General features: G+C 41.6%; 1 protein-coding gene across 4 annotated transcripts in view; it reads right to left on the bottom strand.

The window, feature by feature from the left end:
* PPP1R12A (protein phosphatase 1 regulatory subunit 12A) overlaps window positions 1-14,389 on the bottom strand; it is an 875,274-nt gene that overhangs the window by 17,079 nt on the left and 843,806 nt on the right. For 2 of the 4 annotated variants that reach the window (XM_053716754.1, XM_053716757.1), the window contains one exon: window positions 3,673-3,843. The exons of the other annotated variants lie outside the window; for them this stretch is intronic. In XM_053716754.1, the coding sequence (XP_053572729.1) occupies window positions 3,709-3,843 (135 nt within the window). In that variant the 3' untranslated portion in view covers window positions 3,673-3,708. The remainder of the gene's footprint in view (window positions 1-3,672; window positions 3,844-14,389) is intronic. 4 annotated transcript variants of the gene reach the window in all.

Raw genomic sequence — 14,389 nt, 5'->3', positions numbered from 1 at the left:
ACCAGCCGATCAGAGGCCCCATTCACCCAAGCTCAGAACTTGAACTGAAACATAAAAGAAAAAACTGAGACGTCAAGGAGATTAGCTTCATCCCCAAATGTCTAATCCAGCTTGCCATCCAGCGGCCCACTAGGACTGGAATCCTCTAGCACAACCAAAACATACCTTAAACGTACACAAAAACGTGCCAGCCTATAACGGAAGGCAAAATCATACCTCGCCGGATCAATAAATCACCCTGGCCCTGAGGTTGGGGCCCCTGAAGCCTCAGAGGCCAATGCTTCCCCAGGAGGCCGAAATGAATCAGGCAATCCCACGCCTGACGGGCCCTGGTTAACAGAACACGGACAGTATCTTAAAAATATTTCAGTTGAGAGATATAAATGAGCCAGCGCCATGAAATGGCCATGCTGAACCGTGCCGTAACCTCTGGAGGAAACAAGCCACCTTCTGAAGAAGGAGTAAAGGCCATAGGGACACCTGCTTGCGCTGTCCCTATGGAAGGTTCTGGGGCACGCGCCTCACGGGACATAGAATCCTCAAAGGCGGATGACTCAATGCACTCTAAGGTCCCTGATTCGGGAGAAGAAAGTACTCTAGAACGGCAATCAGAACATAACTGATGGGCATGGATAACCCGGGCCATTTGATATTCATCACAAGACATCCGTGTCTAAAAAAAAAAAAAAATCAGAATCCTCTATAATCTTGGGATTACAAAAAAAAAAAAAAAAACACTAACTGGCACCCTTTTTACACCCTCCAATGGCTGGGGCACTCACCACCTCCTGTGAACCAGACAACCCACGAGCAGACTCTCTCTCTGTTGCCACACAGTCAGCATTCGGAAGTGGAAAACAAAGTAGCCACACCCGGTCACAAGGTGCACCGTGCCAGTCACAAAAAGAAATTGCGTCATTTTACGATAAGGCTGTTATGTTCCGAATAGCCATGAGCCTTAATAATACTACACATTAGCAGGTAGAACCATATATCAAACATGATTAAAAGTCCCCCCCTGTTCAATAACCTCCTTCAGGAGATATGAACCCATGATTCCTATTTTAAGATAAAAGGAGTCCCACTGGGACCCTACCTTCTCTCGTTAACATCACATTCACATAATGAAATAAAATTAAACGATCTTACCGGAATCAACGCCGTGGAACAAGAACACGGCCCTTCAAGTGTGACAGATAGTAGCCTCGCTTCTGACATGGACTTGAGTGAATAAAGGCAGGCAGCGAAACTCGTCAACGCTGATTGCCAAGGAGCTGTTAATATGAGTCAGGATAGTTTTGCAGAAAAACTCTCCCTGCATCTCCGGACTCTAACCATCATCCATTCTCTCACTGAGAGGCTGACAGGATTACTTAAAACTCCAGTCCCATTTCGAAGAGTACTACCCTCGATAAGAGACTATCTCAAACTTCCGACACTTCTCTGCCAACCTCCTGTGACGAAAGGCAAAGAATGACTGGGTGATGAGGGAAGTAGGGGAGGTATTTGAAGCCTTTGGCTTGGGTGTCTTTGCCTCCTACTGGTGGCCAGGTTCTGAATTCCCAAAAGTAATTAATGCAGCTGTGGACTCTACCCGTTTAAGAAGAAAAAAAAAGTAATGATGTATATACAAAAATGCTTGTATTTAAAATTGTAATGCACCTACCCCTTTAAGAGGGGGCATTTTATTTAAGAGGAGGGGTTAATCCCCAGACTTTTCCCAAATATATGAGAAATATGCGTAAAACTATATTTACTTTTAAAAATCTATTTTATATATTGGGTGAATAAAAAAAAACAGTTGTACAACACTAAAACAATTAACTTGCTTCATGAAGTCTCCAGACTGGCTCCCATCTTGTAGAACTTCACAAGACTCTCCCCTAGTTTTAACAGCTTTAAGCGCTCCCTAAAGACTCTACTATTCAGGGATGTATACAACCTACACTAACCTTCCCTAACTCCATTGCTTTTCCCTTGAACCCCATAGAAAGTAAGCCTATGAGCCCAGCTGTTTGTAGACCGCCTTCATAAGAGCCGACTACAACAGTGAAACTCTCGGCAGGGCTACTACCCATATGATCCCTGTAAATGTTATCTTGTATACCGCCTATGCTTATAGCGCTGCAGAATCTGTTGGCGCTCTAGAAATACCTGATAATAATAATAAATTCACTATTAACATCTTGTAAATATTGTGCCTTTAAAATAAATTAAAAAAATAGCAGCTTGGCAAGTATAAAAGCAGCTTATTGAAGGTTCACGTATGCCATATTAGAACACTCCACAACATGCAAAGCTTTGAATTAAGGCCACAGAGTTTACCACTCAGAATAAAACAAACAGAACTTGCCTTGATTATGGGTTCTAATATTGTTTATAAGTATTTTGTGCATTATATCCAAAGTATTGCACATGGTGCGGAAGGAAGTAGTACATTTTTTAAGATATGCTTTATGCGCTCCTACATTAGGAGCACAGCTTGTGTCAGTTAATTGATGGTTCACAATAGACCAACTTCCCATATCATCACATGGTGCACTAAAAGAACACTTCTTAATTTTAAAAGTACAATTAGTTATGCCTCTGAACACAAGTCTGCGGTTTGCTATCAGACAAGTAATTAAAATATATATTAAAAAAAAAAAAGAAGTGTTGCACTGATAATCTATCACACAGATTCCACCAAATATCAATGTGAGTGTAATGATAATAAAAAAAGAACAAAAAAAGAGCAAAAACAAACCAACAACCACCAAAGTTCTGCAGTTTGAATTAAACGTTACCTGGTTTGCCAGTGGTTAGCCTCTCCACTGTAACAAGTTTAACCCCTTTAAAATGAGATTAGGACAATACAGTCAATTAGAGGCTGTATCGTTTGAGCCATTTAGTGCATTATAATGCAGGTTTCCAGACTGGAATGTTGCCTAGGAAGAGAATGAATCCGTTTCGAGAATGCACAGAGCACCTCAGCCAGTTGCTAGCGGCCATTATGAATTAGACCTTGAGGAAGGCAAACATTCTGTGCATTAGCAAAGCGTCTCAGTTCCTTTTAAAGCAAAGTGCAGTTCCAGTAGCATAATTGTAATGCACTTAAAGTCTTCAGCGAAGCAGCTCCTGTTTGGATTTTGTCCCAGTTCTTTTCAAAGGAAAAAATGTACAGTGGCTAACTTAACTTCAACAAGGCATCTGTGTTTAACTGGAAAAAAGCAGCATACAATTTCTGCTACTAACACTGGCACATCACTTCAAAGTTCTGATAGGACCAATTCACAGACTTACTCTTAATTTAATGGAAAGGCAGGACACCATTTCCTATGGCTATGGCATAAACTATAATATAGAACTTAGATATTAAATAGCTATCTGGTTCTTGTAGCATGCATTAACCCATATGTTATTAAAATGCATACACTGTAATGTAAATCTAATATCAATTATAATTATTGAGAAAATGTTCTCTGCTTTTGCTTGCAAACTTAAATTGCCCCAAACAAAAAAGCTGCCCAAACTAAAAACCTTACTAAATAATATCCTTGTAAAAGATATGCACTGGGGAGAGTTATAGTAAATATTAAGCAATACATGCAAAAGCCACACTTTAACAAGCAAATCCCCAGGCATTAACTGCAATGTTCAGATCAAGCCACTTGCTAAAAACACAACACCTGCCTGGCAAGTGAATGAAGAAGAAATGGAGAGAGGAAATTATAAGTCCACAGACTGTAGATGTCTACAGGACTCTGACAGTTTGCCAACAACTCTGGTCAAAGCCCTATTCTCAGTCACCAGTCGTTCATTTAACTGCCTCAATGTTTGAATCTGCTTTACTTGATGTAGGTTCTGTAAGGATCAGAATATTAAAAAGATGGAGTAAAAACATGACTGATAAAAACTTGCAGTTTGATGCTGAAAAAAATAGAAGTTCACATTATAGACAAAATGGAGTACAGATTTATAATACATCTAATTACTTGACATTTTCACTAAAAAAAGCCATTACGAAAGATACTGACATTTTCTGTATATCCAGCATTACAAAAAGGATTCCATATAGATTACACTGAAATAAATACAATTGAGACAAATCAATTAAAAATTGAAGAGGCTGATGTCTGAATACTACTTACTAAAATAACTGTACGTGGTGACAAATGCAATATGAAATGCCTTTTTTCTATATTAATTTTGACTCTGTATTTTTGCAGTTTTAAGGAAAAAGTCTAATGAAAATTAAAACGCCTCTCGTGATTCAGAAAATCCATGCTCTTACAATGCCGCTGTGGGTTATTTTAAATGAAAAACATAATTTATGTAAGAACTTACCTGATAAATTCATTTCTTTCATATTAGCAAGAGTCCATGAGCTAGTGACATATGGGATATACATTCCTACCAGGAGGGGCAAAGTTTCCCAAACCTCAAAATGCCTATAAATACACCCCTCACCACACCCACAATTCAGTTTAACGAATAGCCAAGAAGTGGGGTGATAAAGTGTGAAAGCATATAAAATAAGGAATTGGAATAATTGTGCTTTATACAAAATCATAACCACCACAAAAAAGGGCGGGCCTCATGGACTCTTGCTAATATGAAAGAAATGAATTTATCAGGTAAGTTCTTACATAAATTATGTTTTCTTTCATGTAATTAGCAAGAGTCCATGAGATAGTGACGTATGGGATAATGACTACCCAAGATGTGGATCTTTCCACACAAGAGTCACTAGAGAGGGAGGGACAAAATAAAGACAGCCAATTCCTGCTGAAAATAATCCACACCCAAAATAAAGTTTAATGAAAAAACATAAGCAGAAGATTCAAACTGAAACCGCTGCCTGAAGTACTTTTCTACCAAAAACTGCTTCAGAAGAAGAAAATACATCAAAAACAGAATTTATGTTTACCTGATAAATTACTTTCTCCAACGGTGTGTCCGGTCCACGGCGTCATCCTTACTTGTGGGATATTCTCTTCCCCAACAGGAAATGGCAAAGAGCCCAGCAAAGCTGGTCACATGATCCCTCCTAGGCTCCGCCTACCCCAGTCATTCGACCGACGTTAAGGAGGAATATTTGCATAGGAGAAACCATATGGTACCGTGGTGACTGTAGTTAAAGAAAATAAATTATCAGACCTGATTAAAAAAACCAGGGCGGGCCGTGGACCGGACACACCGTTGGAGAAAGTAATTTATCAGGTAAACATAAATTCTGTTTTCTCCAACATAGGTGTGTCCGGTCCACGGCGTCATCCTTACTTGTGGGAACCAATACCAAAGCTTTAGGACACGGATGAAGGGAGGGAGCAAATCAGGTCACCTAAATGGAAGGCACCACGGCTTGCAAAACCTTTCTCCCAAAAATAGCCTCAGAAGAAGCAAAAGTATCAAACTTGTAAAATTTGGTAAAAGTGTGCAGTGAAGACCAAGTCGCTGCCCTACATATCTGATCAACAGAAGCCTCGTTCTTGAAGGCCCATGTGGAAGCCACAGCCCTAGTGGAATGAGCCGTGATTCTTTCGGGAGGCTGCCGTCCGGCAGTCTCGTAAGCCAATCTGATGATGCTTTTAATCCAAAAAGAGAGAGAGGTAGAAGTTGCTTTTTGACCTCTCCTTTTACCGGAATAAACAACAAACAAGGAAGATGTTTGTCTAAAATCCTTTGTAGCATCTAAATAGAATTTTAGAGCACGAACAACATCCAAATTGTGCAACAAACGTTCCTTCTTTGAAACTGGTTTCGGACACAGAGAAGGTACGATAATCTCCTGGTTAATGTTTTTGTTAGAAACAACTTTTGGAAGAAAACCAGGTTTAGTACGTAAAACCACCTTATCTGCATGGAACACCAGATAAGGAGGAGAACACTGCAGAGCAGATAATTCTGAAACTCTTCTAGCAGAAGAAATCGCAACTAAAAACAAAACTTTCCAAGATAATAACTTAATATCAACGGAGTGTAAGGGTTCAAACGGAACCCCCTGAAGAACTGAAAGAACTAAGTTGAGACTCCAAGGAGTTTGTAAACAGGCTTAATTCTAACCAGAGCCTGAACAAAGGCTTGAACATCTGGCACAGCTGCCAGCTTTTTGTGAAGTAACACAGACAAGGCAGAAATCTGTCCCTTCAGGGAACTAGCAGATAATCCTTTTTCCAATCCTTCTTGAAGGAAGGATAGAATCTTAGGAATCTTAACCTTGTCCCAAGGGAATCCTTTAGATTCACACCAACAGATATATTTTTTCCAAATTTTGTGGTAAATCTTTCTAGTTACAGGCTTTCTGGCCTGAACAAGAGTATCGATAACAGAATCTGAGAACCCTCGCTTCGATAAGATCAAGCGTTCAATCTCCAAGCAGTCAGCTGGAGTGAAACCAGATTCGGATGTTCGAACGGACCCTGAACAAGAAGGTCTCGTCTCAAAGGTAGCTTCCAAGGTGGAGCCGATGACATATTCACCAGATCTGCATACCAAGTCCTGCGTGGCCACGCAGGAGCTATCAAGATCACCGACGCCCTCTCCTGATTGATCCTGGCTACCAGCCTGGGGATGAGAGGAAACGGCGGGAACACATAAGCTAGTTTGAAGGTCCAAGGTGCTACTAGTGCATCCACTAGAGCCGCCTTGGGATCCCTGGATCTGGACCCGTAGCAAGGAACTTTGAAGTTCTGACGAGAGGCCATCAGATCCATGTCTGGAATGCCCCACAGCTGAGTGACTTGGGCAAAGATTTCCGGATGGAGTTCCCACTCCCCCGGATGCAATGTCTGACGACTCAGAAAATCCGCTTCCCAATTTTCCACTCCTGGGATGTGGATAGCAGACAGGTGGCAGGAGTGAGACTCCGCCCATAGAATGATTTTGGTCACTTCTTCCATCGCTAGGGAACTCCTTGTTCCCCCCTGATGGTTGATGTACGCAACAGTTGTCATGTTGTCTGATTGAAACCGTATGAACTTGGCCCTCGCTAGCTGAGGCCAAGCCTTGAGAGCATTGAATATCGCTCTCAGTTCCAGAATATTTATCGGTAGAAGAGATTCTTCCCGAGACCAAAGACCCTGAGCTTTCAGGGATCCCCAGACCGCGCCCCAGCCCATCAGACTGGCGTCGGTCGTGACGATGACCCACTCCGGTCTGCGGAATGTCATCCCTTGTGACAGGTTGTCCAGGGACAGCCACCAACGGAGTGAGTCTCTGGTCCTCTGATTTACTTGTATCTTCGGAGACAAGTCTGTATAGTCCCCATTCCACTGACTGAGCATGCACAGTTGTAATGGTCTTAGATGAATGCGCGCAAAAGGAACTATGTCCATTGCCGCTACCATCAAACCGATCACTTCCATGCACTGCGCTATGGAAGGAAGAGGAACGGAATGAAGTATCCGACAAGAGTCTAGAAGTTTTGTTTTTCTGGCCTCTGTCAGAAAAATCCTCATTTCTAAGGAGTCTATTATTGTTCCCAAGAAGGGAACCCTTGTTGACGGAGATAGAGAACTCTTTTCCACGTTCACTTTCCATCCGTGAGATCTGAGAAAGGCCAGGACAATGTCCGTGTGAGCCTTTGCTTGAGGAAGGGACGACGCTTGAATCAGAATGTCGTCCAAGTAAGGTACTACAGCAATGCCCCTTGGTCTTAGCACAGCTAGAAGGGACCCTAGTACCTTTGTGAAAATCCTTGGAGCAGTGGCTAATCCGAAAGGAAGCGCCACGAACTGGTAATGCTTGTCCAGGAATGCGAACCTTAGGAACCGATGATGTTCCTTGTGGATAGGAATATGTAGATACGCATCCTTTAAATCCACTGTGGTCATGAATTGACCTTCCTGGATGGAAGGAAGAATAGTTCGAATGGTTTCCATCTTGAACGATGGAACCTTGAGAAACTTGTTTAAGATCTTGAGATCTAAGATTGGTCTGAACGTTCCCTCTTTTTTGGGAACTATGAACAGATTGGAGTAGAACCCCATCCCTTGTTCTCTTAATGGAACAGGATGAATCACTCCCATTTTTAACAGGTCTTCTACACAATGTAAGAATGCCTGTCTTTTTATGTGGTCTGAAGACAACTGAGACCTGTGGAACCTCCCCCTTGGGGGAAGCCCCTTGAATTCCAGAAGATAACCTTGGGAGACTATTTCTAGCGCCCAAGGATCCAGAACATCTCTTGCCCAAGCCTGAGCGAAGAGAGAGAGTCTGCCCCCCACCAGATCCGGTCCCGGATCGGGGGCCAACATTTCATGCTGTCTTGGTAGCAGTGGCAGGTTTCTTGGCCTGCTTTCCCTTGTTCCAGCCTTGCATTGGTCTCCAAGCTGGCTTGGCTTGAGAAGTATTACCCTCTTGCTTAGAGGACGTAGCACTTTGGGCTGGTCCGTTTCTACTAAAGGGACGAAAATTAGGTTTATTTTTTGCCTTGAAAGGCCGATCCTGAGGAAGGGCGTGGCCCTTACCCCCAGTGATATCAGAGATAATCTCTTTCAAGTCAGGGCCAAACAGCGTTTTCCCCTTGAAAGGAATGTTAAGTAGCTTGTTCTTGGAAGACGCATCAGCTGACCAAGATTTCAACCAAAGCGCTCTGCGCGCCACAATAGCAAACCCTAAATTCTTAGCCGCTAACCTAGCCAATTGCAAAGTGGCGTCTAGGGTGAAAGAATTAGCCAATTTGAGAGCATTGATTCTGTCCATAATCTCCTCATAAGGAGGAGAATCACTATCGACCGCCTTTATCAGCTCATCGAACCAGAAACATGCGGCTGTAGCTACAGGGACAATGCATGAAATTGGTTGTAGAAGGTAACCCTGCTGAACAAACATCTTTTTAAGTAAACCTTCTAATTTTTTATCCATAGGATCTTTGAAAGCACAACTATCCTCTATGGGTATAGTGGTGCGTTTGTTTAAAGTGGAAACCGCCCCCTCGACCTTGGGGACTGTCTGCCATAAGTCCTTTCTGGGGTCGACCATAGGAAACAATTTTTTAAATATGGGGGGAGGGACGAAAGGAATACCGGGCCTTTCCCATTCTTTATTAACAATGTCCGCCACCCGCTTGGGTATAGGAAAAGCTTCTGGGAGTCCCGGGACCTCTAGGAACTTGTCCATTTTACATAGTTTCTCTGGGATGACCAACTTGTCACAATCATCCAGAGTGGATAATACCTCCTTAAGCAGAATGCGGAGATGTTCCAACTTAAATTTAAACGTAATCACATCAGGTTCAGCTTGTTGAGAAATGTTCCCTGAATCAGTAATTTCTCCCTCAGACAAAACCTCCCTGGCCCCATCAGACTGGGTTAGGGGCCCTTCAGAACCATTATTATCAGCGTCGTCATGCTCTTCAGTATCTAAAACAGAGCAGTCACGCTTACGCTGGTAAGTGTTCATTTTGGCTAAAATGTTTTTGACAGAATTATCCATTACAGCCGTTAATTGTTGCATAGTAAGGAGTATTGGCGCGCTAGATGTACTAGGGGCCTCCTGAGTGGGCAAGACTCGTGTAGACGAAGGAGGGAATGATGCAGTACCATGCTTACTCCCCTCACTTGAGGAATCATCTTGGGCATCATTGTCATTGTCACATAAATCACATTTATTTAAATGAATAGGAATTCTGGCTTCCCCACATTCAGAACACAGTCTATCTGGTAGTTCAGACATGTTAAACAGGCATAAAGTTGATAACAAAGTACAAAAAACGTTTTAAAATAAAACCGTTACTGTCACTTTAAATTTTAAACTGAACACACTTTATTACTGCAATTGCGAAAAAACATGAAGGAATTGTTCAAAATACACCAAATTTTCACCACAGTGTCTTAAAGCCTTAAAAGTATTGCACACCAAATTTGGAAGCTTTAACCCTTAAAATAACGGAACCGGAGCCGTTTTTAACTTTAACCCCTTTACAGTCCCTGGTATCTGCTTTGCTGAGACCCAACCAAGCCCAAAGGGGAATACGATACCAAATGACGCCTTCAGAAAGTCTTTTCTAAGTATCAGAGCTCCTCTCACATGCGACTGCATGTCATGCCTCTCAAAAACAAGTGCGCAACACCGGCGCGAAAATGAGGCTCTGCCTATGATTTGGGAAAGCCCCTAAAGAATAAGGTGTCTAAAACAGTGCCTGCCGATATTATTATATCAAAATACCCAGATAAAATGATTCCTCAAGGCTAAATATGTGTTAATAATGAATCGATTTAGCCCAGAAAAAGTCTACAGTCTTAATAAGCCCTTGTGAAGCCCTTATTTACGATCTTAATAAACATGGCTTACCGGATCCCATAGGGAAAATGACAGCTTCCAGCATTACATCGTCTTGTTAGAATGTGTCATACCTCAAGCAGCAAGAGACTGCTCACTGTTCCCCCAACTGAAGTTAATTGCTCTCAACAGTCCTGTGTGGAACAGCCATGGATTTTAGTGACGGTTGCTAAAATCATTTTCCTCATACAAACAGAAATCTTCATCTCTTTTCTGTTTCTGAGTAAATAGTACATACCAGCACTATTTTAAAATAACAAACTCTTGATTGAATAATAAAAACTACAGTTAAACACTAAAAAACTGTAAGCCATCTCCGTGGAGATGTTGCCTGTACAACGGCAAAGAGAATGACTGGGGTAGGCGGAGCCTAGGAGGGATCATGTGACCAGCTTTGCTGGGCTCTTTGCCATTTCCTGTTGGGGAAGAGAATATCCCACAAGTAAGGATGACGCCGTGGACCGGACACACCTATGTTGGAGAAATGGTAGAACTTAGTAAAAGTATGCAAAGAGGACCAAGTTGCTGCTTTGTCAATCTGATCAACCGAAGCTTCATTCCTAAACGCCCAGGAAGTAGAAACTGACCTAGTAGAATGAGCTGTAATTTTCTGAGGCGGAGTTTTACCCGATTCAACATAGGCAAGATGAATTAAAGATTTCAACCAAGATGCCAAAGAAATGGCAGAAGCTTTCTGGCCTTTTCTAGAACCGGAAAAGATAACAAATAGACTAGAAGTCTTTCGGAAAGATTTAGTAGCTTCAACATAATATTTCAAAGCTCTAACAACATCCAAAGAATGCAACAATTTCTCCTTAGAATTCTTAGGATTAGGACATAATGAAGGAACCACAATTTCTCTACTAATGTTGTTGGAATTCACAACTTTAGGTAAAAATTCAAAAGTAGTTCGCAACACCGCCTTATCCTGATGAAAAATCAGAAAAGGAGACTCACAAGAAAGAGCAGATAATTCAGAAACTCTTCTGGCAGAAGAGATGGCCAAAAGGAACAAAACTTTCCAAGAAAGTAATTTAATGTCCAATGAATGCATAGGTTCAAATGGAGGAGCTTGAAGAGCCCCCAGAACCAAATTCAAACTCCAAGGAGGAGAAATTGACTTAATGACAGGCTTTATACGAACCAAAGCTTGTACAAAACAATGAATATCAGGAAGAATAGCAATCTTTCTGTGAAAAAGAACAGAAAGAGCAGAGATTTGTCCTTTCAAGGAACTTGCAGACAAACCCTTATCTAAACCATCCTGAAGAAACTGTAATATTCTCGGTATTCTAAAAGAATGCCAAGAAAAATGATGAGAAAGACACCAAGAAATAAAAGTCTTCCAGAGACTATAATATATCTCTCTAGATACAGATTTACGAGCCTGTAACATAGTATTAATCACAGAGTCAGAGAAACCTCTGTGACCAAGAATCAAGCGTTCAATCTCCATACCTTTAAATTTAAGGATTTCAGATCCTGATGGAAAAAAGGACCTTGAGACAGAAGGTCTGGTCTTAACGGAAGAGTCCACAATTGGCAAGAGGCCATCCGGACAAGATCCGCATACCAAAACCTGTGAGACCATGCCGGAGCTACCAGCAGAACAAACGAGCATTCCTTCAGAATCTTGGAGATTACTCTTGGAAGAAGAACTAGAGGCTGAAAGATATAGGCAGGATGATACTTCCAAGGAAGTGATAATGTATCCACTGCCTCCGCCTGAGGATCCCGGGATCTGGACAGATACCTGGGAAGTTTCTTGTTTAGATGAAACGCCATCAGATCTATTTCTGGAAGTTCCCACATTTGAACAATCTGAAGAAATACCTCTGGGTGAAGAGACCATTCGCCCGGATGCAACGTTTGGCGACTGAGATAATCCGCTTCCCAATTGTCTATACCTGGGATATGAACCGCAGAGATTAGACAGGAGCTGGATTCCGCCCAAACCAAAATTCGAGATACTTCTTTCATAGCCAGAGGACTGTGAGTCCCTCCTTGATGATTGATGTATGCCACAGTTGTGACATTGTCTGTCTGAAAACAAATGAACGATTCTCTCTTCAGAAGAGGCCAAAACTGAAGAGCTCTGAAAATTGCACGGAGTTCTAAAATATTGATCGGTAATCTCACCTCCTGAGATTCCCAAACTCCTTGTGCCAACAGAGATCCCAACACAGCGCCCCAACCTGTGAGACTTGCATCTGTTGAAATTACAGTCCAGGTCGGAAGCACAAAAGAAGCCCCCTGAATTAAACGATGGTGATCTGTCCACCACGTTAGAGAGTGTCGAACAATCGGTTTTAAAGATATTAATTGAGATATCTTTGTGTAATCCTTGCACCATTGATTCAGCATACAGAGCTGAAGAGGTCGCATGTGAAAACGAGCAAAGGGGATCGCGTCCGATGCAGCAGTCATAAGACCTAGAATTTCCATGCATAAGGCTACCGAAGGGAATGATTGTGACTGAAGGTTTCGACAAGCTGTAATTAATTTTAGACGTCTCTTGTCTGTTAAAGACAGAGTCATGGACACTGAATCCATCTGGAAACCCAGAAAGGTTACCCTTGTCTGAGGAATCAATGAACTTTTTGGTAAATTGATCCTCCAACCATGATCTTGAAGAAACAACACAAGTCGATTCGTATGAGATTCTGCTAAATGTAAAGACTGAGCAAGTACCAAGATATCGTCCAAATAAGGAAATACCATAATACCCTGTTCTCTGATTACAGACAGAAGGGCACCGAGAACCTTTGTAAAAATTCTTGGAGCTGTAGCTAGGCCAAACGGCAGAGCCACAAACTGGTAATGCTTGTCCAGAAAAGAGAATCTCAGGAACTGATAATGATCTGGATGAATCGGAATATGCAGATATGCATCCTGTAAATCTATTGTGGACATATAATTCCCTTGGTGAACAAAAGGCAAGATAGTCCTTACAGTTACCATCTTGAACGTTGGTATCCTTACATAACGATTCAATATTTTTAGATCCAGAACTGGTCTGAAGGAATTCTCCTTCTTTGGTACAATGAAGAGATTTGAATAAAACCCCATCCCCTGTTCCGGAACTGGAACTGGCATAATTACTCCAGTCAACTCTAGATCTGAAACACAATTCAGAAATGCTTGAGCTTTTACTGGATTTACTGGGACACGGGAAAGAAAAAATCTCTTTGCAGGAGGTCTCATCTTGAAACCAATTCTGTACCCTTCTGAAACAATGTTCTGAATCCAAAGATTGTGAACAGAATTGATCCAAATTTCCTTGAAAAAACGTAACCTGCCCCCTACCAGCTGAGCTGGAATGAGGGCCGCACCTTCATGTGGACTTAGAAGCAGGCTTTGCCTTTCTAGCTGGCTTGGATTTATTCCAGACTGGAGATGGTTTCCAAACTGAAACTGCTCCTGAGGATGAAGGATCAGGCTTTTGTTCTTTGTTGAAACGAAAGGAACGAAAACGATTATTAGCCCTGTTTTTACCTTTAGATTTTTTATCCTGTGGTAAAAAAGTTCCTTTCCCACCAGTAACAGTTGAAATAATAGAATCCAACTGAGAACCAAATAATTTGTTACCCTGGAAAGAAATAGAAAGTAGAGTTGATTTAGAAGCCATATCAGCATTCCAAGTTTTAAGCCATAAAGCTCTTCTAGCTAAAATCGCTAGAGACATAAACTTGACATCAACTCTGATAATATCAAAAATGGCATCACAGATAAAATTATTAGCATGCTGAAGAAGAATAATAATATCATGAGAATCATGATGTGTTACTTGTTGCGCTAAAGTTTCCAACCAAAAAGTTGAAGCTGCAGCAACATCAGCCAAATATATAGCAGGTCTAAGAAGATTACCTGAACACAGATAAGCTTTTCTTAGAAAGGATTCAATTTTCCTATCTAAAGGATCCTTAAACGAAGTACCATCTGACGTAGGAATAGTAGTACGTTTAGCAAGGGTAGAAATAGTCCCATCAACCTTAGGGATTTTGTCCCAAAATTCTAATCTGTCAGACGGCACAGGATATAATTGCTTGAAACGTTTAGAAGGAGTAAATGAATTACCCAATTTATCCCATTCTTTGGAAATTACTGCAGAAATAGCATTAGGAAC

The sequence above is a fragment of the Bombina bombina genome, chromosome 6 (assembly GCF_027579735.1).
Source record: "Bombina bombina isolate aBomBom1 chromosome 6, aBomBom1.pri, whole genome shotgun sequence".
NCBI lineage: Eukaryota > Metazoa > Chordata > Amphibia > Anura > Bombinatoridae > Bombina > Bombina bombina.
Note: the sequence above shows the minus strand (reverse complement) of the source record. Positions and strands in the feature narration are given on the sequence as shown.